The 24,960-nt window shown below is 42.1% G+C and overlaps 1 protein-coding gene across 5 annotated transcripts in view; it reads left to right on the forward strand.

The window, feature by feature from the left end:
• Nucleotides 1-24,960, forward strand: part of PRKN (parkin RBR E3 ubiquitin protein ligase) — a 1,176,340-nt gene that overhangs the window by 636,624 nt on the left and 514,756 nt on the right. For all 5 annotated transcript variants that reach the window (XM_039529610.1, XM_039529612.1, XM_039529609.1 and 2 more), the window contains one exon: nt 3,719-3,834. In XM_039529610.1, coding sequence (XP_039385544.1) covers nt 3,719-3,834 — 116 coding nt within the window. The remainder of the gene's footprint in view (nt 1-3,718; nt 3,835-24,960) is intronic.

Genomic DNA, 24,960 nt, shown 5'->3' on the forward strand with positions numbered 1-24,960 from the left:
ACTGTTCTGGATTTGCTTCTTAGTATTCGTGATAGTTTCATCAGTCTGATTGCAGGCATGTATTGGAATATTAATTCTCTATCTCCTTCCGTTTGATTTTGGGTGCATACTGAGGTCTATATGAAGTCCATTTTGACAACAGTCATCTACTTGTACTCCACAAAGAGTAGATTGTAGGCTTTCTATAGCCTGCTCTCACATTCTCACTGTATATTTCTTCATCAAACTTACAGACTCAGAAGGAAGTTCTATTCTTTCTCAACAGAAAGGATAGGGAATATTAGAGCTGGCGATAGGCATAAACAGACTAAGCAATTGCTTAGGGCCCCAAGCGGCTCAAGGGGGCCCCATATTAATTATTAATGTGTGTTATGCAGAGGGGGACACAAAATATTCCTGCTTAGGGCCCTCAGTGGGCTAGCGCCGCCTCTGGGGAGCAACAAGAACTTGTAAAGCCATTAAACCAATATACTAGATTTTGCACTTTTTTGTCTGTGAGGGCATAGTTTATGATTGTTGGCAGTGCTTGCAATAAAACAAACAGATAAAAATAGTATTAAATTCTGTGCCAAAGAAATAACGATGCTTTAAAAAAAAAAAAGGCACAAGACTCTACGTCTAAAGCCATTTCATGTGTTTTAGAGCTCGCCATTTTTATTGCTCAATATTTCTTTTTGCTTGTGGACAAAAACAAGGTATATTACTATTGGGTGAATCACTTTTACCAAAAGTTTTCTTTCTGTTCTGTATTTTCTATGCCCTTAACCTCCCTGCTTTGGAATACTGGGTGGTCAATATTCCTTTACTTGTATAAATAGAGTGACCACAGTACTCCATGGTATTGGGGAAGTGAAGTAGTAAAGCAAGCAGAAACTCACAGGACTGAATTAAAATAACAAATCTAATTTGTTTCACTCAAACAAAAAAGTCAATGAATTAATGCAAAGATTGAAGAACTATATATAAAAGAAACAAGGTTTAAAATAGAGGCCCCAGTGCAGCAAGATACGTAAGCAAAAGCCTAACTCTGAGCATGTGAGTAGTTTCACTGACTTTAATGGGCTATTCACGTGCCTACAGTTAAGTTTGTGCTTAAGTACTTTGCTGAATTGGGGCCAGAGAAGGGGGGAAAAACAGAAAGGCAAAAGCTCATCCAAAAGGGGCCTTGAAAATACTTTCTCCCTAGGGATCAAATTCCAGCCTTATGGAACACTATGCGGCCATGATTTAACCCCAAGTAACTGTTGGCTATATGTAGTATAAACACATGCCAGCGTACACACTCTCTCTCTCTCTCTCTCTCTCTCTCTCTCTCTCTCTGAAACCAAACCCTATCAAAACAAAACACTACACCAGCGGTTCTCAAACTGTGGGTCGGGACACCAAAGTGGGTCACCACCCTGTTTTAATGGGGTCACCAGGACTGGCATTAAACTTGCTGGGACCAAAGCCCAGCCCCACTGCCCAGAGCCAAAACCCAAGGACTTCAGCCCTGGGTGGTGGGGCTCAGGTTACAGGCTCCCCTGCCTGGGGCTATAGCCCTGAGGCTTGGGCTTTGCGTCCCTCCCCCCAGGGTGGTGGCAATCAGGCTTTGGCCCCCTCACTCGAGGCAGCAGGGCTCAGGCAGGCTCAGGCTTCGTGCAATAATTTTTGTTGTCAGAAGGGGGTCACGGTGCTATGAAGTTTGAGAACCCTGCACTACACTATTGTGAAGGAACATATGCCCCACACTGGCAAATATAGGGTTAACAGGGAGTCTGAGGGACGAATTAGTCCAGTCTGTGGCAGCAGGAGGGGAGATGCTAATTGACAATTAGACCCAGCTGGAGAGAACCAGACTGGGTGGTTCTGGTAAAGGAAGGACTGCAGGGCCAAAGGAGGAGACCTGAGAGAGCAGAGCTGTGGTAGGGAGCTTGTACCCTGGGCCTGAAAGGAGATGGCAGCAGGGGCTAAGTGTCTCTAGGCAGCTGCCAGAGAGGCTTGGGGATACACTGAGAAAGCTCCTTAGCAACAGACTGAGAAAAGCCGCAGGGAGACAAAACTGGAGGGTGCAGCTCTACGATAGATGTTTGCAAGCAGGTAAAGGTAGGAAGCAGCCTGGGGAACCAGCAAGGGAACACTAGAAACAGACTCTTGCTGCTTATCACAAGGGCTCTGGGCTGGAGCCCGGAGCAGGGAGCAGGCCTGGGGTCCCTGCCAGGCACTCACAGGAAGGGCAATGTAAGCCTCAGGAGTAGAGCGGCAAGGACAGTTAAGCTCAGATCATGGCTGAAGGCCTGCTACATGGGCACTAAGCCTTTGGGTGTTTGGTTGGACTTTGCAGTTACCCTGGAAGCAGTGAGGCTCTAAGCCTCCTGGCAGGAGGGCTGAGTTGCAAGAAGGAACCAAATACTGAGTGGCCCAAGGAGCTGCCCCCGGAGGGCAATGGACTAAAGGCAGCTGCTGTGCCATGACCACCAATGAGGAGGCACACCAGCCAGTAATGGATCCCTCTACACTCAAGGTTCCCAGATTATTTTTAGCTGTGTTCTCCCCCCCACCCCATGGGAGTTACATAACAGTGCTCCCTTGTGACTCCTATCCATCTGAGGCAGAAAGTGACTCACTGAGCAGTGTGAACAGCTCCTTCCTGGCACGGTGGCAGGACCTGGCTGGCACAATTTCCCGAGGAGCCCATGGCAGCATGTAGTGGACCAAGGCTCCTTCCCCTTCCCTCCTTACTGCCCAGAACCTTTCATTCTCATAGGGTCCGGTGGGTTTAAAATAGGAAGGGCTGTGGCTGGCTGGGTGTCCAGGGCAGGGCACCAGTGGTGAGAACATTCGCCCACTCCCTGACTGCTGCAGACCCCCTGTGTGCTCTCCCTGCAGCTGCCCTGCCTAGCCAGGTCACCTCACTGGCTGCAGCCCTATGGTCCACCAGGCCTACCCCTGATATCTCATTGTGGATCTCTCTGCCCCTCCCCTGCCCCTGGGGATGAGCCCCACAAACCAGCATTCAACACTATACCCACAATCTTCCTTTTCGGGAGAGGATGAAAGGGAACAACTTGCACAACAGATGTTAGTCATGTTGCTTAATGGACTACTGGAAAGCACTCCAATACTGGGCTGATGAGGGTGATATAAGAAGCTATATAGTATAAAACTAGTCTAGAATAATTTAACTCAAATATAGTGGTTAATGTAAAATGTGTTCTTAGTTAGGGAGCTGGAGCTTCTTGTTAGTGTCACTGGTAATACTATATTATATAGGCTTCCATCATCACAGAAATAAGACCAGTCTTCACTTATTTAGAGCCAGGAATTATAAATTCTATCTTTAGCTTTCATATGACAGTAACTTTTTTTGTGATGAAAGAGCATTAATATGTTACAGTGTGTAGCATTGTGCATCATAATGCCCAGACCTCTGTGGTGTAATGTAATACTTTTCCTCTATGGATCCAGAAAATCATACTGTGTACCACTAATATTGAAACTCTGCAGTATGGGGGATATGGTCTTCATTGGGTTTTTTTTTACAAAGAACAAAATATTTGCCTAGCAAGGAGTTTTTGCTGGGAATTCATTCTAAATCATTTGTAATGAATACCTCCCTTTACTGCTGGCAGTGGTGATTTTTTTTCCTGCTGTCTCAAATGTCAACTAGACTAAGATAAAGAGAAAACATGAGCTACAGGTATGTAATCTTCTCTTTATCTCTCCTTCAATATTTCAGGAGTTTTATTTTAAATGTGGAGCACACCCAACTTCTGACAGTGAAACATCTGTGGCTTTGAACCTCATTACAACAAACACCCAGCATATCACATGTATAACATGTACAGATATTAGGTAAGTACTGTGTAAAGTATCACAGACACACAATTTCAGTGCTTCAGAGTACTTATTTTTGCAGAAGTGTTTCTTTTTCCTGTTTTTCTTTCCTGCATTTTCTACTACTTTTGTTAATGATAGACTATGCATTAATTTTTTTCTAATTTTGTTCTTCTGTTTTGCCAACATAACAAGATCCACATTTTGTAGACACAGTTGAAATGCAGGTGCAGCTCTGATTACTTGTGCCACTATCTTGTCCACTTCGAGCAGTTGTTCAAGGGCACAAGTGATCAGATTTGTACCCGTAATTCATTTTTGGAGCATACAATTTTGGGCCAAATTTCTGAGTGCAAGAAATGTTCCCTATAAAAAGGGAAACTGAGCCTTATGCTAGACCCCTCCTCCTTTCTTTAATTGTTTAATATGGCTAAGCAAAATTCCTTTTGATGCAAGATCTAACTTACAAACTGGCCACAGTTTGTGATATTCAATATCATAAATTAGAAAAACACTAACTGTAAATATGTGGATTAAAAATCAGTTGCTTGTCAGTGATTTTAATACAAACAATCAAATGATTTATAACAAACTTTCCAGTAATTGATTTCAAGTGTCTGGTGCATCTGATTGAAAATTTGTTATATCTTATCCCTCAATTTTGTCTTTAATTGACTTTGTGATCTTAAAGAAAAAAAGTAATGTAATGTGCTTATTAGGGAAGCAAGGATGCTGGTACGATTACTTTCTGATTATTAAATTGAAGTGGCCTCCAAACAAAGCTAGTCATTAGATATCCTATTTTTTTCTGCATATTTTCCCAGTGCATGTGCATCTATTTATGAGAAATATTGGAGAAGCATCACATAACTGATAACACCATGCTATTCCCTATAAATAATTATTATATCTCAGCATTGAGTGGTCTGCAGCTTGCAAGTGTAGATATGTGCATGTTTTCAAAATATGCAAAGCCAGGGTTCTTATAAGAGATCATGAAGGGTGAGTTAAACTATCACCAAATAGTTTGTCTAGGACTAAAAAGGGATTTTGATAAATGAATTCCTGGTTGAAGATAATGGGATGTTCTTACCTCATCCCAGACACAGTGCAATATACTACATTAAGCTGTTTTTCAGTGCTTGCATGCTGCTGCATTGATTGAGTCTGACCGGTTGCTGATAGTAGTTAACTGAAGAAAATGAGTATTACTGATAGGCTAAAAGATAAGTGTGCTTTGAAAAGAATAGTATGGTGTCCATCACTTCACATATATTTGGGATTTATAACAGTGTCATCTGTCTCTTTTAAAATTCGTCTTGCATGCACTCTGTAGTTTATTACTTTAATAACTTGTCCCAGTGGTTAGCCACTAATGCCACTCCATAGGTAAGGTTATGATTGTGAGCCCTACTCAATCCCCCCATAAAATCGACAAACAAAGGAATATCAACATCAAATTTGGCGGGTTAGTTGTAGGGTTCCAGTATAATTTTTCTATCAAATTTGAAGTGAGGGTTTCCTGAATTATGACACACTTAAAACACAGCTGTTCACTTGAGTTCATGGAAGTCTTCTAATATCATCTCCCCACTTTGTAACAAAAATCCAAATGAAGGAAAGAGATAAAACTTTGTTTACTGCAGTTGGGTAGTTGAGTTCTAGTGCCCAGGGCCAAAATTAGCTGATTAAACTGTAATTTTAAAATTATTAATATTACAAATTGTAGTGTCAGAAAGGCATGTCTGCACCCACTGTTTTAAACAGAGCATCAAACAAATGCTGGAGACCTAAGCTTTAAATGTTTTTAAAAAGTAAGTTTCTAGCCCTTTTTCCTGAAGACGTAGATCTCCAAATATGGACTGTTCACTACAAGGGGTGAGGTGAGGAGGGGTAGAGGCTGGTTCGGTCAATGGAAAATGGAGAATTTTGGCACCCAAGCTAGAATTAATCAGATAAGCAGAAACAATCGACCAGAACTAGAGCACAGCGTGGAAGACATTGTTTATAGATACATTTATTGAATGTATCCATTTGACAAGGAATTACTGGGGGGCGGGTAATGCCTCCTCACTATACTCCCCCTAGTTCCCGCTTAGCCCCAGAATTTCTGTCCTGCTGATCTCTTAAGGTTCTCACTTGCTTTGATTTTCAAACATTTGCAGGAGCGGTGATGGGCATATTTTGGGAGAGTGCCAGCATACCAGTGGTCAGGGCAGGAGATCAATAGGTTGGGGGGAAGGGAAGCATGATGAGAGAGCACTCCACCCATTCTGAAGACCTGAGTGGGTTTGACATGGGACTGCTCACCCTCTGAAAACCTTAGTAGACTTGCTGGGAAACCTCACCTTTCACAGCCTTAATGGTTTCACTGAGATGCCTCACAAGCATCACCACCCTTCAACCCTTCTGCCCTCTTCACCTTATTATGCTTTGCAGATCATATTGTTTGAAACTTCCTGGAGGACACGCGAAGTCCCAGAGGTCTGGAGAAGGGCAAACATAGTACTTATAATTAAAAAGAGGAACAAATAGGACCCAGGGAATTATAGACTAGTCAGCCTAGTTTGCTGTCAAACTGGGAATCATATGTGGGGGGTCCCACAGGGTTCTGTCCTGGGTCTGGGACTATTTAATATTTTCATGAATGACTTGGATAATGAAGTGAAGAGTATGCTTATAAAATTTGCAGATGATGCCAAGCCAGAGAGGGGATGGAGTTGCAAGTATTTTGGAGTACAGGGTTAGAATTCAAAATGACCATGACAAATTGGGGAATTGGTCTGAAATGAACAAGATGAAATTCAATAAAGACAAGTATACATGTAGGAAGGTAAAATCAAATAAGAACTACAAAATGGGGAATAACTGGATAAGCAGCAGTATGTCATGAAAGGATTTTGGGTTTATAATGGATCACAAATAGAATATGGGCCAGCAACAGGATGCAGTTGCAAAAAAGGCAAATATTCTGGGATGTATTAACAGGAATGTCATATTTAAGAAATGGGAGGTAATTGTTCCTCTCTACATGGCGCTAGCGGGCCTCAGGTGAAGTACCGTGTCTAGTTTTGGTCACCACACTTTAGGACTAATTAGAGAGAGTCCAGAGGAGAGCAACACACATAATGATATGTTTAGAAAACCTGACCTATGAGGAAAGGTTTAAAAAAAACCATGGGCATGTTGAGTCTTCAGAAAAGCAGATTGAAGGGGAGACCTAATAACAGTCTTCAAATATGTTAAGGCTGTTATAAAGAGGATGGTGATTAATTGTTCTCCATGTCAGCTGAAGGTAGGACAAGAAGTTTAATGGGCTTAATCTGCAATAAAGGAGATTTAGGTGAGATTAAAAAAAATCATTCTAACTATATAGGTAGTTAAGTACTGGAATAGGTTTCCCAGTGAAGTGGTTGAATCCCCATCACTAGAGCTTTTTAAGAACAGGTTAGACAAACCTCTGTCAGGTACTATTGTGGAGAAGGATTTGGAACAGCCCTCTGAGAGAAGGGATCAGAAGGCGACCCCATCAGCCGGAAGGCATTGGATGCATTGTCCTAGGGATGGGGCTTCCATGAACACCACTCCCAAGAGGAGGAGATGGGTGGTGGTGGTTGGGGTCTCCCTCCTAAGGGGGATGGAGTCATCTATCTGCTAGCCAGACCAGGAGACTCGAGAAGTGTGCTGCTTGCTTGGAGCTAGAATCCAGGATGTGACGGAGTGTCTGCCAAGACTGATCAAGACCTCAGACTGCTACCACTTCCTACTTCTACACATGGGCCCCAATGATACTGCCAAGAATGACCTTGAGCTGATCACTGCAGACTACATGGCTCTGGGAAGAAGGATAAACGAGTTTGAGGTGCAAGTCGTGTTCTCATCCAGCCTCCTGTTGAAGGAAAAGGCCCAGGTAGGGACCATCGAATTGTGGAGGTGAATCCATGGTTACACAGACGGTGTCAGAGAGAGGGCTTTGGATTCTTCGACCATGGCATGTTGTTCTGGGAAGAAAGATTGCTAGGAAGAGATGGGACCCACCTAACGAAGAGAGAGAAGAGCATCTTCGCAGGCAGGCTTGCTAACCTAGTGAAAAGGCTTTAAAGTAGGTTTGCTGGGGGATGGTGACCTAAGCCCAGAGATAAGTGGGGAAGTGGGATACGGGGAGGAAACACAAGGAGGAGGGTACAAGACGAGAAGCCTCCTGATTCATACTGAGAAATTTGGGCAATTGGCTAGTTATCTTAGGTCAGAGGTGAAAGTAAGCTGGTTTGGTCCGGTACGGCGTACTGGCAAGAGCCAGTGCACCATGTTGGACCGCACCGGCTTCCACCGCGGGGATTGAAAGGGCTCTCGGCTGCTCACGGCTGCGGGCAGCCCAGAGCCCTTTGAATCCCGGCTGCGGCTCCGGCGGTTGGGCAGGGGCCAGGATTTTTAGGGCTCAAAGCTCCCCGCGGCTGTGGGCAGCCCGGAGTTCTTTGAATCCCGGCCACAGCTGGGATTTAAAGGGCTCAGAGCTCCCTGCGGCTGCGAGCAGCCCAGAGCCCTTTGAATCCCCGTCGCGACTCTGGAGGCCGGGCAGGGGCCGGGATTTAAAGGGCTCAAAGCTCCCAGGCAGCCCAGAGCCCTTTAAATCCCTGCCCGGCTGAGATTTAAAGGTCTCAGAGCTCCCCGCCGCTGCGAGCAGCCCAGAGCCCTTTGAATACCTGCCGCGGCTCCGGCGGCCGGGCAGGGGCCGGGATTTAAACAGCTCAAAGCTCCCCGCAGCTGTGGGCAGCCCAGAGCCCTTTAAATCCCGGCGGTGGCTGAGATTTAAAGGGCTCAGAGCTCCCTGGGGCTGCGGGCAGCCCAGAGCCCTTTGAATCCCGGCCACAGCTCTGGCGGCCAGGCTGGGGCCAGGATTTAAAGGGCTCGGGACTCCCCTCAGGGGCAGGAGCTCTGGGCCCTTTAAACCCCTGCCTCAGCCCCGCAAAGCTCGGGGTTCCCCCCGGCAGCCGGAGCCCCAGGCCCTTTAATTTGCCCCTGAGCCCTGGGAGGCTCCCAGCCACCTCTTCAGCTGGGAGCCCCTGGTTGATTTAAAGGCCCCGGGCCTTTAAATCTTGAGGGGCCACGCCTCTTCCGGATGAGGCCATGCCCCCCTCAGGACTCCGGCAGTACCGGTAAGTCCTGTAAGTTAGTTTCACGCCTGTCTTGGGTGCTTGTACACGAACGCAAGAAGCCTGGGAAACAAGTAGGAAGAATTGGAAGTCCTGGCACAATCAAGGAACTATGATGTCATTGGAATAGCAGAAACTTGGTGGGGCAGTTCACATGACTGGAGCACTATCATGGATGGGTATAAACTGTTCAGGAAGGACACGTATGGGAGGAAAGGTGGAGGAGTTGCATTGTGTGTAAGAAAGTAATATGATTGCTCAGCGCTCCAGTATGTAACTGGAGAAAAGCCTGTTGGGAGTCTTTGGGTTAAGTTTAGAGGCAAGAGCAACAAGGGTGATGTCGAGGTGGGCGTGTGCTATAGACCACCGGATCAGAAGGATGAGGTAGATGAGGCTTTCTTTGGACAGCTAACTGAAGTTTCCAAATCACCAGCTCTGGTTCTAATGAGGGACTTCAATCACCCTGACATCTGCTGGGAGAGCAATGCACAGAAAATCCAGGACGTTTTTAGCGTGTGTTGGGGACAACTTCCTGGTACAAGTGCTCGAAGATCCAACTAGGGGCTGTGCTCCTCTTGACCTGCTGCTTACAACAGGAAAGAATTGTTAGGGGAAGTAGAAGTGGGTGGCAATCTAGGCAGCAGTGACCATGAGATGGTTGAGTTCATGATCCTGACAAAAGGAAGAAAGGAGAGTAGCAAAATACCAGCTTGGCTTAACAGTGAAATCTTTGGTGAGCTTAAACTAAAAAAGGAAGCTTACAAGAAGTGGAAATTTGGACAGATGACTGGGGGGAGCATGAAAATATTGCTAGAGCATGCAGAGGTGTAATCAGGAAGGCCAAGGCATGACTGGAGTTTACAGCTAGCAAGGGATGTGAAGGGTAACAAGAAGGGTTTTACAGGTATGTTAGCAATAAGAAGGTGGTCAGGGAAAGTGTGGGACTCTTACTGAATGGGGGAGGCAACGTAGTGACAGATGATGTGGAAAAAGCTGAAGTACTCAATCCTTTTTTTGCCTCGGTCTTCACAGACAAGGTCAGTTCCCAGACTGCTGCACTGGGCAACACAGTATGGGGAGGAGGTGCGCAGAACAGGTTAAGGACTATTTAGAAAAGCTGAACATGCACAAGTCCATGGGTCCAGATCTATTGCATCCACAGGTGCGGAGAGAGTTGGCTGACGTGATTACAGAGCCATTGGCCGTTATCTTTGAAAATTCGTGGCGATTGGGGGAAGTCCCGGACGATTGGAAAAAGGAAAATATAGTGCCCATATTTTAAAAAGGGAAGAAAGAGAACCCGGGGAACTACAGACCGGTCAGCCTCACTTCAGTCCCTGGCAAAATCATGGAGCAGATCCTCAAGGAATCCATTTTGAAGCGCTTGGAGGAGAGGAAGGTGATCAGGAACAGTCAACATGGATTCACCAGGGGCAGGTCATGCCTGACCAACCTGATTGCCTTCTGTGATGAGATAACTGGCTCTGTGGATATGGGGAAAGCGGTGGATGTGATATATCTTGAGTTTAGTAAAGCTTTTGATACGGTCTCCCACAGTATTCTTGCCAGCAAGTTAAAGAAGTACGGATTGGATGAATGGACTATAAGGTGGCTAGAAAGCTGGCTAGATTGTCGGGCTCAACAGGTAGTGATCAACAGCTTGATGTTTAGTTGGCAGCAGGTATCAAGCGGAGTGCCCCAGGGGTTGGTCCTGGGGCCGGTTTTGTTCAACATCTTTATTAATGATCTGGATAGTGGGATGGCGTGGACTGCACTCTCAGCAAGTTCTCAGATGTCACTAAGCTGGGGGGAGAGGTAGATACGCTAGAGGGTAGGGATAGGGTCCAGAGAGACCTAGACAAATTGGAGGATTGAGCCAAAATAAATCTGATGAGGTTCAACAAGGACAAGTGCAGAATCCTGCACTTAGGAAGGAAGAATCCCATGCACCGCTACAGGCTGGGGACCAACTGGCTAAGCAGCAGTTCTGCAGAAAAGGACCTGGGGATTACAATGGACAAGAAGCTGGTTATGAATCAACAGTGTGCCCTTGTTGCCAAGAAGGCCAATGGCATATTGGGCTGTATTAGTAGGAGCATTGCCAGCAGATCAAGGGAAGTGATTATTCCCCTCTATTTGGCGCTGGTGAGGCCACACCTGGAGTACTGTGTCCAGTTTTGGTCTCCCCACTACAGAAGAGTTGTGGACAAATTGGAGACAGTCCAGTGGAGGTCAACAAATATGATTAGGGTGCTGGGGCACATGACTTATGAGGAGAGGCTGAGGGAACTGGAGTTATTTAGTCTGAGAAGAGAAGAGTGAGGGGGGAATTGATAGCGGCCTTCAACTACCTGAAGGGGGCTTCCAAAGAAGGTGGAGCTAGGCTGTTCTAGGTGGCAGATTACAGAACAAGAAGCAATGGTCTCAAGTTGCAGTGAGGAAGGTCTAGGTTGGATATTAGGAAACACTATTTCACTAGGAGAGTGGTGAAGCACTGGAATGGGTAAGCTAGGGAGGTGGTGGAATCTCCATCCTTAGAGGTTTTTAAGCCTCGGCTTGACAAAGCCCTGGCTGGGATGATTTAGCTGGTGTTGGTCCTTCATTGAGCAAGAGATTGGACTAGATGACCTCCTGAGGTCTCTTCCAGCCCTAATATTCTATGGTGTAATTTTACTTGGTCCTGCCTCTGCATGGGGGACTGGATTAGAAGACCTCTCAAGGTTTCTTCCAAATCTACATTTCTGTGATTCTGTAATTGTTCCTAAATAGCATTGCCAGCCCTTGAGGAACCTAGCTGAGAGTGTGTGGAGGCTGAGAATCCTGTTTAGTCTTGTTGGGTGCTGACTATCTGATTTTATCTGATCAGACATGAACAAGGTTCCTAAAGCTTGTCAGGGGAAGAGAGGAATGGAAGGCATACTTGGCCAGTGAGCAGCATACTGAAGGGCTGGGTCCCCAGTAGCTTCTGAAGAGCCATCGAAGCAAACTTCATAAGGCTTGTGGGATGCCTTCCTGGCAACCTTATGAGAATGATACAAAGGTGGAGGAGGAAGCATTCCCCTCTCCTGTGCTCTCCTTAGGTCCATGCAAAAGAACACCCATGCCTTATGAGGGCCCCATGAACCTCCTAATGTCTGAGGAGTAGAGAGTCCTCCAATGAGCTTCTGAAGACTCGTCAGGGATATGATGTATTTAACCAGTCAGAACCCCGTTTCTGTGTACCTCGTAAGGTCTGCTCTGCCTTAGCAGACTGGAGGAAGTTCATAGGAAGTGGGGAATGCTCTTCCAGCTTCTCCTCTCCCCACTCCCACACTAGAACCATTTGTAAGAAAACCAAATAAGTTCCTAGCCAAATATAATTATTATATGTTCCCTGAATTTTAACTTTTCTTTAATAAATAAGAGTAAAACCCTTACAAACCAAAACAAACCTTGCCCCACTATGACCAGGGAATTCAGAATTAAGGTTAAATTTACAATAAACCTAAACATTTTAAAGTACAAAATTAGACGTTTAAGGAAGCTAAACTATATTGATGCTGCCCCCAATCCATATGCCAACTTCCCATCCTATCTGTTTTGAAAATGCTGACCAAAAAGCAGTGTAGAATGGTGATGGATAGTCAAGATGGAGGATCCTCTTGCTACAGTTAACTCAGGCACTTACTCAGGTGTTTCCCCTAATCCCCCTCCCATCCACACATGCAATACTCTCACCCATGTTCAATGGTGCTTTCAACCCAGCCCTATAGTGTGGGGGGGCGACTTACCCCCCACACTAGGCTAAGCCAAGTGCTGATCACCTGAATTAAATCTGCAGTGAAGACATACTGTGTGTTCCAGCCAGGTCAGAGTGGCCTATTCAGGACTAGTCATGCCCCAGGTCTCCCGGCACAGGGCCGAGGAATCAGCAGGAGGAGTGAAAGAGGCTGTCTCACTCCCCAGGACACCTTCCATTGCGGTCAGGGAGCACCAGGAGGTTAGGGGAGATGAAGTTAACCTTGCAGACACACATCAATACACTGAGTGTTGATTACTTTTCAGGCATTAGATTTCAAAACTTGTAGAAACGCAGGAAACAGTTGACTCCCAAGCATTTTTCTTTCCCATTGAATTGTGGGAGAACTGGTCTGTCCTTCTGAGGGAAGGGAAATTGTGGGAAGGCTTTTGATTACTATCAGCACTCAGATGATTTATCCTGTGCCTTTACTGCAAAGTGGGCAGGTGAAAGGAGCATACAGCCTATATCTGACGATGGACCAGCTAGGCTGGGTTGAAAGCACCATTGAACATGGGTGAGAATCCCAAGCATTTGTAAGTATGGACATTTATATTTGAGGTACCCAGATGACCTTAACTCTGCTTCTATAATGAAGGTTTGAAATAATGAAATGCTTAGACTACAGTATCCACCCATAATACTTTCATTTTATCACTGACCACCAAGACAAGAAAAATTTACTTTCAAACATACTATGGTTGTGTCAACTCTGGCTTGCTTTGTTGTCATTATACACTTCACAGAAGAAAAGCTGTTTTTCAAATTGTTGATTAAATTAATAGCATACTAAATGTAATTGTCCACCACTCTTTCTTAAGGAGTCAATCCTGTGAGCTATGGAGGGCAGGCAGTTATCTAAGTACCATTAGACACAGAATTTGTGTGTCAATAACAGATACATAAAACCATTTATAAATTCTATCTGAGGCACATTTTTGATGTTCCACTTGCAAGCTGCATAAGTACAGTGCCTTCTCAAAATTTAAAATGTCCTGGTCTGTAGTCTGTGGATTCCTGAGACTTTAGAAAAACTCCACCCAAATTTAACACATTTTACAAAGGACTAAAGACAGTAAGATGGGAGGCAGGGATCAGTGGAGGGCAGAGGTAACTATGACCTTCCATACTTCCAAATATTTGGGTTTTTTGGTAAAATCTTCATTTCCTGAGTTTCTAAATCTTTCTTTTAACTCTAATGTTCTTGGAAGGCTAATAAAAACATAAAACATTTATATATATCTACAACCTTAATTTCACCTTAACTAAGATTTTTGGGTAGGGATTTATTAATGACTTTTTGTAGTAGTCACTTGTCACTACATAGCTGAGGTCTGAGAATTGCTGACCCAGTGAGCTCTACTGTCATGTTGTATTTTACCATTCTATATAGTTAGTGCACTGCATGCAGGGCACTTTAAGCCCCAAGAAGCTTGGCACAGACTGTGTATGCTACCTTAACTCAGCATGCAGTGCAAAGCTCATGAAAAAAATCTTATTTAAAGCAGCAGTACACTCTGATATGCAGAAAAATACAAAGTAGAAGTAATGTTTAAACCCATCACCAATTTTAGTCTCAAGCTTGCATTAGGCACACTGTCTATTTGCCCTGGGTTTATATCTGATATTCATATTTTCATGCAGCTCTGACCGACAGTGAAATACTTCAGAACCAAAACCTCTTGCAGAGTTATGCTAAATCCATAGGCAGTATTCCAGGTAGTGTTATATTTGTCAATGCTTTCTGCTTATCTACAGCAGAGTGAAAGTGTGAGTTGGCAGTCTTTATGCATGCATTTTTTTCCTGTGGCATTCAAGGTGTTGGGCTGCTAGTTTATGTCTTTGAAGAAGCTCTTAATGGGTTGAGCAAACAGCAGAAACTTGAAACAAGCACCGAAACTGGGCAATCCTTAAGGGAAAATCTGCTTTTGTCAACTGTTTCCAGTAGAAATAACATCAAAAGGGTTATGAGTACCCCTGGGTAACTGTAAATCAGGCTCAGAAATAACAACAATGTTAAGCAATATAAAAATAAAATGTACAGAGCAAAAGTGCCTCACGTCATCTTTCACAAACTAGGTAGTGTACAATTCCTAAAGGCACCATTATTTTTAGCATTTTAAGAGATGTGCAGGTATAAAAGATATATAGGGCTTGCCATTATTTAGTACAAAGGAAGAATTCCCCAGAAGGAGAGGTATTTGCTGTTGCATTGATCAAAGTTTACATTTTTTATTTTACAAACACTCATTTCATAATCCTGAAGATATATATTTAAAAAGAGAGAAAAAAATGAAAAATAAAATTGTTCCCAGGTTAGGTTTTTGTCAGTAAGCAGGGAATTTTTTTAATGCACTCCTAATACTGGAGCCAGCGTGATTGCTTGACTTCACTAGTGGTAGTAGTTAGAATTGCAAGTACAAGATGTTCTTACCTTCAAGGATAAATGGAAGGTAAACACCTTGTCATAATTCCTTGCAGCCAAATCATTTCAAATTGTGCCAAACTTCACAGGCAGGAAAGGATTGGAAAAGGTCAGTACTTGGATAGAAAGAACTCAAAGGAAAACTGCTGTAGGAAGTACTGTTTTAGATGGAATAGGTATCGCTCTTCTCCCTGAGTCAATAATGAACTAATGCTTCAGCATGATATTAGGGACACTCAGCTTGCTAATCCAACTCTGCTGGGACTACATCTAGCATCCAAAACCTCTGAGGAGCTTTCAACTGGATACTTTGTTTAAAAAGGAAAAAATGCTTAAAAATTATTTCCCTCCTCTAACTTTTTGAATGTTTCCCTCCTTGATTACTTTGTTCTAAGGGCCAGGATGAGAAATCTTGGATCACAAACAGGTTTAAGGTGCAATGTTTCACAAACCATCAGCGCTAGAAACATCTGCATTCTCTAAAGATACCAACTGTGCAGGATTCTCACTCTTTGGGATCTTACCTGCATATCACAAGACTGTTGGAACTCCCCTGCAATAAGGATTTTCTTCACCCTTAATTACCGTATTAGGGGAGTAGAATGTGACTCAGACCCCTTACTGGCTGTGGTATGCTACCCACTAAGGAATATAAGCACTGAGGTTAGATATCTCAGCATTGTTTGATAGAAAAGATCTTTTAGAGATTTAAAGAAATTATTCATATTTTGTTTTTCTTTTTTTCTGTGGACAACCTGGCTTATAGAAATTTGTGCAATATTAATAATAGGGGATGGATATATAGTCAAATACTATGTTGAAGCTTTTGAGACATGATGTATTTTTTCTAAATACTTCTCGCAGAAAATGTGACAAAATGTACACGTGGTGGCTGTACTGAGAGAGACACTCAAGTCACAAAACTCCGATCCTCATCTGGATTCCAAATACCACACCGAATTCCAAAACATCCAGTTCAAAGATTTTGGCTCAACTGTTCTAAGCACAGGGGCCATTTGCAAAATTCAGATTCTGATATGGTCTGTGTTTGGATTTCAAACACTTATAAAGTTAAGGAGATTTTGGCTTAAGGTTTTGGTTCAGGCTTGTTTTTGCTGTTATAAGAGCAGAGTTTCACTAGAGACCTTATATTCCCTGCTGAGATCAAACCACAGCCTGAATCCATTAAAAGAAGGTCACTTACGTTGTTTCAGGAAGAGCAAATAGTGCATTGTTCTATCCTTATAACCCTTGCTTTAGTTTCTCTTGAGGTACAGATTTCATTAGAGCCTAGAATTGCCACTAGAACTGGCATAAGCCTAGTGAGTTGTCAAATCTATATTTAGGTCTACGTTTTTCAAGTGTATTTTCACTCCCTGTGGCCTATTTGGTTTCTGTGGTCAGTCTGTCTCAAAATGTGCATGTTAAATACTTTTGTGCTTATGTACCTTGAGAAGTTAAAAGGGGGTTAAAAAAATTGCATTAAGTATTAAATCTTCTTTTCCTAAGTACTGTGACCAAAAGCAACAAGTCTAACACTTTCCCTTTTAATGCTCCTCTTGAAATTAATGGGATTTCTTAAAAATCAATTAGGTAAAATAACAAATTCATCAAACATCAAACTAAGAACTGTTACTAATTGGGTTAGGCCTCCAAAATGCATTCAGTGAAAGCACAAAATAATACAGATTATTCAGCTGTAATGTTTGGGAACAGATACCTACAAAAATATAGAGAAAACATTTTATTGACATTGATACTTTGAAATGTGAACCATGTCCAATTTAATGCCAGTAAGTGACCTTCATTTCTCCGATGGCAAACTCCGTGGGTTTTGGAGGCAAGCAGCTGCATCAGCAGGACTTCCTGAAGATGTTAGAAGTGCTTATGCGTGAAATTCAGCTGCCTTATCTTTTCATCTCACTTTCACTGCTGGTATGTAGTAGTACCCACTGGCAGTGACTGGTCAGCATTGCAATTCCTGCTGTTTTGCCTCTGAATCTTTTAAGATTAGCATTGCCCTTGCATCCAAATGCTGTACTGCTTAACATCCAGTCTCTTCTAACCTCTAGTAAAGCATTGTGAGAAAAAGCTACTGTAGTGTTAGCTTGTAAATGTCCTTCATTGGCAGTGGTTAAGGTAAGCAGAGGGTGGGTGAGAGGGAGGAAGGAGCTTAGCTCTTTCTCCTCTGTTGAAAGCAGAGGGAGAGCTCCCCCTCCTCTTCCTAGTTCAAATGAACAGCACTCCCCCATAACTCCCCCTTCGTCCTCACCTGGTGCAGTGAGAGACCCTTAAAGTACTGCTCACTAGGCTGTACTTGACTTAGGGCATGGAGGAAGGAGGCCTGTAGGTGGCATTGTTTGCCACAGGTGTAAAAAGAAGCACCTTGAATTACTTGTTACATTTTTTTAATTTTTACTTTTGAAATCTGATTCAAAATAAAAAGAAAATCCACATACAAGTGTTGCAAAAATATTGAGCAACAGTCTCTGCAATTTGTTATAGCTATATTGATGCAAGATATACTGCTCTTCTCTCAAGCTGGATTTTTATCATTAGTTTCACATGAAGCCTGCAGAATGCAGAGTATATTGACAGTAATAAGTGGACTTCTAATTACATGTGTATCTTAACAATTAAGCTTCTTCTCTGCAATTATTATTTCTGGCACAGATTTTAGAGAGAACTATTTTTGCAGGCTCTTCTGCTTATATGTATTTCATAAAGTGTACTACATATGACAGATAATTTAATTAATAACATTTTCCAGGTGGGAGTATATCTGTCTGAAAGTCGTCAGTTATCTGGATCTATCATATAAAAGATTTGGTGGTATAAAAGAACCCAAGATTGGAGTTAGGGGTGATCTCTTAAACTTTTGTGAGAATATCTATCAGCATGACTGTATTCAAAGTATGATCAGTCATTGGTAGTTATTAGTCACTGTTATTTCATTTCTTAAAGCAATGCAGATTTTTTTTACAGAAATGTAAAATAATTACTTTAAACTATGTCACTCTGCTTGTTATTTTTTATCATAATCTTTTACATTTTCAAGATTAGTAAGCCCCACAATTTGACCTGTGTTATTGTTCTAGACATTTGTGAGTGAATATAGTTATTTGTGGTTTTCTTATCAATAGTCAACGTTCCATAGTCAATGTTCTATTTATGAAAAAAAAAATGCTTCTTCACGTAAAGCTGGCTCTGCTCCAGTCCAAGTTTGCAATAGCTGAATATTATCATCTTCTGATAGCTGTTTAGTGGCCTTTCTCAAATGAACTTGGAGGTCAGCATCCACCTTCTAAAAAAGACACTGCCACCAATTGATACTAGTTGCCAACCTTGATGACTGTCTTAGAAAAGAGACTAAGGACTGAATGATCAAGGAGACTGAATGACTTAGAGATATTCCCTCCAGGACTAGGTTGATGTATACTGAAAGAGCTTTGTTGAGGGAACTTGCACTGTTGCTGTCTCCTGATATGCTATATATGCTGATATGTGGTGTTTAGCTAACTAATGTACATGAATAAACAAAGGGCTGTTGAACCAGCACCTTTCACCAGGACTAAATTCATTTTAAAATATGACTATCTGTAGCTTACTGTGAGAAGATATGACAATTCCCTGCATATCCCGGGCAGGCTTATTGAGTTAAGTTTAAATATCTTTGGTGTTCATTGTATTAAATGCAGAGTTTATGAATTATTGTTTCCAGGGTTGTATGTAACCTCTATATGGTGGAGATGTCATTTGAGGCCTGGAAGTTTGAAAGACTATTGAAAATGTGCCAGAAAAGAACAGATTTTGGGGACAATAAATGTTAAGTGGATTTCCTGGGGGATTCCCTGGGGTAAGGTTATTGCAAATTACCCAACTCCAGTTATGCAAAAATCCAGTTTCTTGACACTAGGCCTTTAGGGAAAGGGTCTCTGTCTGCTGATTTCTTGTTACCGAAGGCCAGGATCAAAGGCCTGAGGTGTCTAGAGAAATGGCTGCTCTTCCTAGCCTTAGTTCTACTTCTGAATCTGAGACAGTCATGAACTCATACCCCTGACACCTACCAGAACCCAAGATTGGAGATAGGGGTGATCTCTGGTAAGCTTTTTAGCATGCATGTAGGTTCTTTTATTGTTTTTAATGTTTTCTCTGTAATGCTTTCACATTAAGAATTCATGTGCTTGCTTAGAGAAAGCTGTGTGGTAATTTATAACTGTGGGCAGTACAAGGGTCATAGCCTCTGGAGAGGAAGCAAAGCACAGATGCCAGTCTGGCTTGCTGGGGTATCACAGTATAAAACCATGGGGCTGTGCAGCCTTGAAACCCCAGTCAGGAGGGAGTGAGACATGCCTTGGCCCAATAGAGGTGATGGCTGAAGAACCAGGAGCCTAAAGTGGGAGCCCTTGGTGGACTATGGAGGGAGAATACAGGGAAATTACCCCCAAACTGTGATACTAACCATTTGTGAACTACAACACTAAGAAAGTGAATGTGATGGGGGAAAAAAACATACTAAGATAGCAGTTTTCAGTTTCATACTTCCAAGGGAGAGTATAGGACAGTGAGAAGTGTTTAGAAAGAATATGACAAATGTCTGTCCTCTAAAAAAGATCACTATTATAATAAGTCATTAATGAAATATCATCTAGTAATAGTAATGTCTGTTTTATTGATGAGTTGTTGATCGATAATGCAGATAAATGTCATTTTGCAAGTATACATGCAAATAGCTGGAAATAATAAACTCTTAATTTTAACGCATGAACATTTTTTTGAATGTAGCATAGCTAAGACATTGGTTGTAATATATAAATAACAATAAGTACTAAATGAATTATTTTTAATGTGTATCTAATTTTATATATAATATATTTAAATATTCTATTTTGTTATTGATGACAATTTCTGTAGCGCTTGTATAAGGACTATTGTGTGAAGGTTACAATGGAAGAAGCAAGATGAAAGAAAGATATTTAAAAAAAAAATGCCACTCGAAGGAACAGAAAGAATTGGGCTTCACAGACAATGCCTTAAAAGAGGGACCCTAAAAAAATAAAAGCAGTGAGAGTAGCTTGAGGAAAAAATGGAAAAGACTTACAATATACAGAATACAGAGGAAGTATTTCTGCTCCCAACTTCTGGCCTTAAAGCGTTGCTCACACAAAAAACTCCCACCATTTGGGGAAAGATTTATAATCAAACTTGAGCTCCATATGAGCTGTACCAATGGAGGCTGGTCGGCAGATATGCCGAATCAGTGTAGGTACCGGCTGTCTTAGCCATGATCCTTCTCAGCCAGGCGCACCCACTTTGGGGGCAGTATAACCCTGCCCCTCATCCAACCCATCCACTAAGTCCCCAACAAAGGAGAAGTTGTACCTGTTTTTGCTTTGCACAAAGTACTCATGCAGACTGCTTTGAAATTTAATGACACTTGTCAAGGCTGATTCCCCACTCTGGCACTTCAAGTGCTGAAGGTGGGGGCCCATAAGAATTCTAAAAATTAATACTGGCCACTCCAGGCTGGTATTAAACTCCCAAGGTTACAACTTTTCTCTGACCTTGGATGGGTAGATGTTGCTATCATCCAAATGCAAAACCCCTTGGAACCCAGGAAGGTGCACTTGGGAAGTCCTTCCTGTGGGGTACCCTCAAACCCTTTCACCCCCCCCAGGGAAGAGCTGAGAAAGGAAAACAAAGAAAGTTGCCACCAGCTAACTAAAAAAATGTGCACAAACCTCTTAGGACACCAAAAATCCAATCCTGTTCTTTAAAAAGGTAGATTTTATTAAAAACAAAAAGTAAGTAAGTACATCCGGAACTTAGGCTTTTGCTAAATTTAAACAAACAAAAATTAAACATGAAGAATAACCTTCTTAAGGTCCAGCTTAAAGGTTACAATCAAAACAAAAAACATTTGGGGTTAGCACAGAGGAGTCCACAAGCCAGTAAGAAATAAACAAAAATAAACCTAATCACGTTTTTTTTAGACATTTTCTGATTTGTGAGTAGGTTTTAGGTATGATCTGATGATTTCCATACCTAACAAAAAGCTTTTTACATCATAGTCCCAGCCCTGTCTTCGCTCTGCCCCCTCTTTCTCTCTCTGGAGAACCACCACACCCAGACAAAGGGAAGTTTCTTTCCCAGTTTTAAAAATGTAGCCGTCCATTGGCTCTTTTGGTTAGGTGCCCACTCCTTTCCTTTTACCTGTGGACTTTTTAACCCTTTACAGGTAAAGCAAGTAGAAAACAGCTACTAAGAGGGATTTTATAGCTAACTGGCTGGCTGGGTGTCCATAAAAGAGAGCCCCCGCCCCTTTCATTTATAACAACACTATATTAACTCTCCATAATAATTTCCCTCTTCCTTTTCAGCACTGCTAATGCCCACAAAGGGCAAGAATGTGTCAGTTATAAGAAAAAATTCTTTCAGTTATCACTACTGAACAATATATTCAATTGAGTATATTTGGTTTTAAGAAGTTTTGTTTTAGTCCAGTCTAATCAAGTGTTGATTATGAGAGAAATGTGCTCCACTGGGAGAAAAGAAAAGAGAGGGGGAAATCCTAGAAGCCTCGGTGAACTAAAGATCAGAGAGTGCTGCAGGAACTAACTGAAGCAAAAGGCATAAACAACAGCAACCAAATCCTACAAAGTGCATTGCCAAAGATGAACATTTTGCCCTTTAACTCCTAATTTATGGAAGCTGACTAGGTAAGACATAATTAGCTACTATGAAAGAAAGCATCTTCAATACATTTCTGACAAAATGTCATCATGCATTTTGTGTAATACAACAGCCAATGGATTGCTAATTGGATAGTTGGCCTCTTAGATTTCTACTTATTAAATGGACTACAAGATTCAGTATTACTATAACTTTAGACATATTGAAAAAAGCAAATATTTGTCTTTAGGTTGAGATAAAGAGTAGTAAATGAATTTTTGCTTTTTAATAGAGCTTATCTTTGTAAGGTGTTTTTAAAGATCTTATGAAATAGTAGCCTGATCATATCTCTTACATCTGAACATGTCATCAGTGTTGTTACTGTGCCACACCAAATACAGTGATTTACTTTGGCGAGAGATTAAATTTATTTGTAAAATTGGATGGATTGGATTAACAAAATAGAGATAGAAGACTGTTTGGGGTGCAAATAACAAAAAACAAAGAGCCAAACAAGCAGTCTAAAACCTAAAACTGTACACTGCAGAATAGCTTTAATCCAGAGAAAAGCTGGGCAAAAATTGGACATGTTAACATCAGGTAAAAGTCCCACTTTCCAATGACCAGGATTAAAAATTTGAAGTACTAATAAAATAGATAAGGTGGCAGCATGCACAAGTAACTTTATCAAGTGTTGGTATGCATTTCAAGGGAGTTACTTAATGATTCAAGTTGGAGCAATAGCTGTTGTCCAAGGAGATTTCAGTACTGTCTGCTCGATTCTTCAGGATAATAGCTTCAGTAGATTTTTTTTTATGATATTCTGTTAAAGGCTAGTACAGAGCAACGTTTTAGGAAAATCACAAAATCCATGAAATTTGATGGCTGCTATACACACACTGCTTTTCACAGATTTTTTTTGAATAATGTGCTAATCTGAGATCCTGGAACTGTAAGTTTGGCTTCATCAGTTTCAAAGCCACATGGATACATATTTTGCTTGGGGGAATAAGGCAGGGGAGGAGGCTGTGGTATGTTTGTGTGAAAAACCTGTTCAGGACCTAAACGTCTTTTTCATGTCATTTTCTGTGTTACAAATGGGTGTGCTTCCTAGTTTTATTTTTCTATAAACTATGGCATAGAATAAACTGGTAATACAGTGATGTCAACTCAATGCAATGTTAGTGAAAAATTGTTCACTTAAGTTGCTCTGTTGATACTTAGAAACAACTCAGACATCAATAAAGCCCTGAGTGAGTTATGGGCCGGTAATGACCTCAAAGGCAATTGATTGATAGACTTGTCATGATATTTATCGTATCGAAATCAAATTTTTTCTTAGTAATTTGTGCAGCATCACTGCTTTTCTTTTTGTTGTTGTGATATGATACAGTAGATTATTTCTCCCAAGGCATCTAAGCATGTATTTAGCTCTAGTAGACTCTAGCCTCTATCAAAAATATGATCCGATGAACTTCCAAGGTTTGTTTATCTCTTCCTGATGTGTTTCAAACTTGCTCTTTTATTTATATACACTTCTATTTAAAAACAGACTAAATATTAAAAATTGACTAATGATTTTGGATGTATCCATTTTGGAGGCCCAACATGGACCTCCTTAAAGGCACCTAATTTACAGTGTGAGGATCACCCACCCTCTGAAAATCAGGCCCTTTTAAGGTGGCTCAGGTTGGACACCTAAATACACTTATCTACTTTTGAAAATGTAGATTGTAGTAAGATGAGGCCCTGAAACATAAACTCTTGTGTCAGAGGCCCAGTCTGAAGCCTGAACCAAAGTACTTCCAGGCATTGCTAAGCAAAAGCTGGACTGTGAGCCAGAGGCAGGCCCCACTCACAGAAGTTGGCAAGAAGAGGGCTGCTAGAAGCAGGTGTATCCACACATAAGAGCTAATAAGAGGAACTTGTGCCAAAATAGCATCAGAATACTCCATAGAGATAACAAGGAACAAGCAGGTGCATATTAAAGACAGGGTCAAAAGGACAGCATGATGGATAGATTGATCATGTCGGTTCAAACAAAAGAGGGAGACAGCCCCCCGTGAATCAAGGGGCTGTACCTCAATATATCAGTAGGGATGAGTAATCTGTCCTGTAACTGTATAAAAGTAGGTCCCAGAGTGCACATCTTTGTTTGGCCTAGGGGGCAATGGAAAGTCCCACCACCAACTGAGCCGATCCATTGCCAGGGGGCACAAATTCTTAGTATGCTTTGTAGAGTCTACGGGAAACTACTACTGTGCTTTGTTTGACAATAAACCTGGCTTGGGTTCCTTCGTACCTTACTAGAGTCTGTGGTCTTTGGGGGTTCTCTCAGGGTCTGGTGTGTCAGCTATCTGTGCAGAACCGGGGTAGAACACAGAGGGAACATGCTCACAGCTGACTGTTATCATCATCGAACAAGAGCAGAGCACCACACCAGTAGCTACTGACAACATAGACCAGTTACTTCATGCTGTTTTAATAATTCCCGCTGCAGGAATTATCTGTATATCCAGTAAAGCTGTGCCAAATTCAATGTTTCTGTTTCTGAAGAATTTTACACAAAAGATATTGTGTAATTTCTTATCATACAGATTTAATTTAAGATGACATTTTTAAGATATACTAGCTTCAGAGCAAAACCTGCATCTTGCCATATTATTGAAATCGGGTTAATTTCCACCCTGAGACTGGACACTTAAAATAGGCCTGATTTCTCTTCATGCAGTGCAAAATCTAATCACTCACCCTTAAGCTAACCTGTCCTACACCCAGGGAATCTTTGCTATATGGCACTGTGCAGGGAACCCCTGTGGAGGTGGGCCCTGTTAGCTGTGTTCAGGAAAACTACAGCAGCTGCATTCTGGACTTGGTCCTGCACATCAAATGATCTGTTTAGCCTATCACCATGGTATCAAATGGTAACAAAATGCCATAAGCACACAGGCAATAAAAAGTTGATATTCTATATTACCTCTTTGTAAATGCCACTGGGGTAACTGCACCAGAATCTCTAGAAGAGCCAGATCAGGGGCTTAAATTTACCTCTGTATGCTCAGTCACAAAGTCATTCTGCAGGTGGGAGTGGTAAGAGAACCTTCCTCTGTGGTGGA

This window comes from Mauremys reevesii, linkage group 3 (genome assembly GCF_016161935.1).
Source record: "Mauremys reevesii isolate NIE-2019 linkage group 3, ASM1616193v1, whole genome shotgun sequence".
In the NCBI taxonomy this organism is placed as follows: Eukaryota; Metazoa; Chordata; order Testudines; family Geoemydidae; genus Mauremys; species Mauremys reevesii.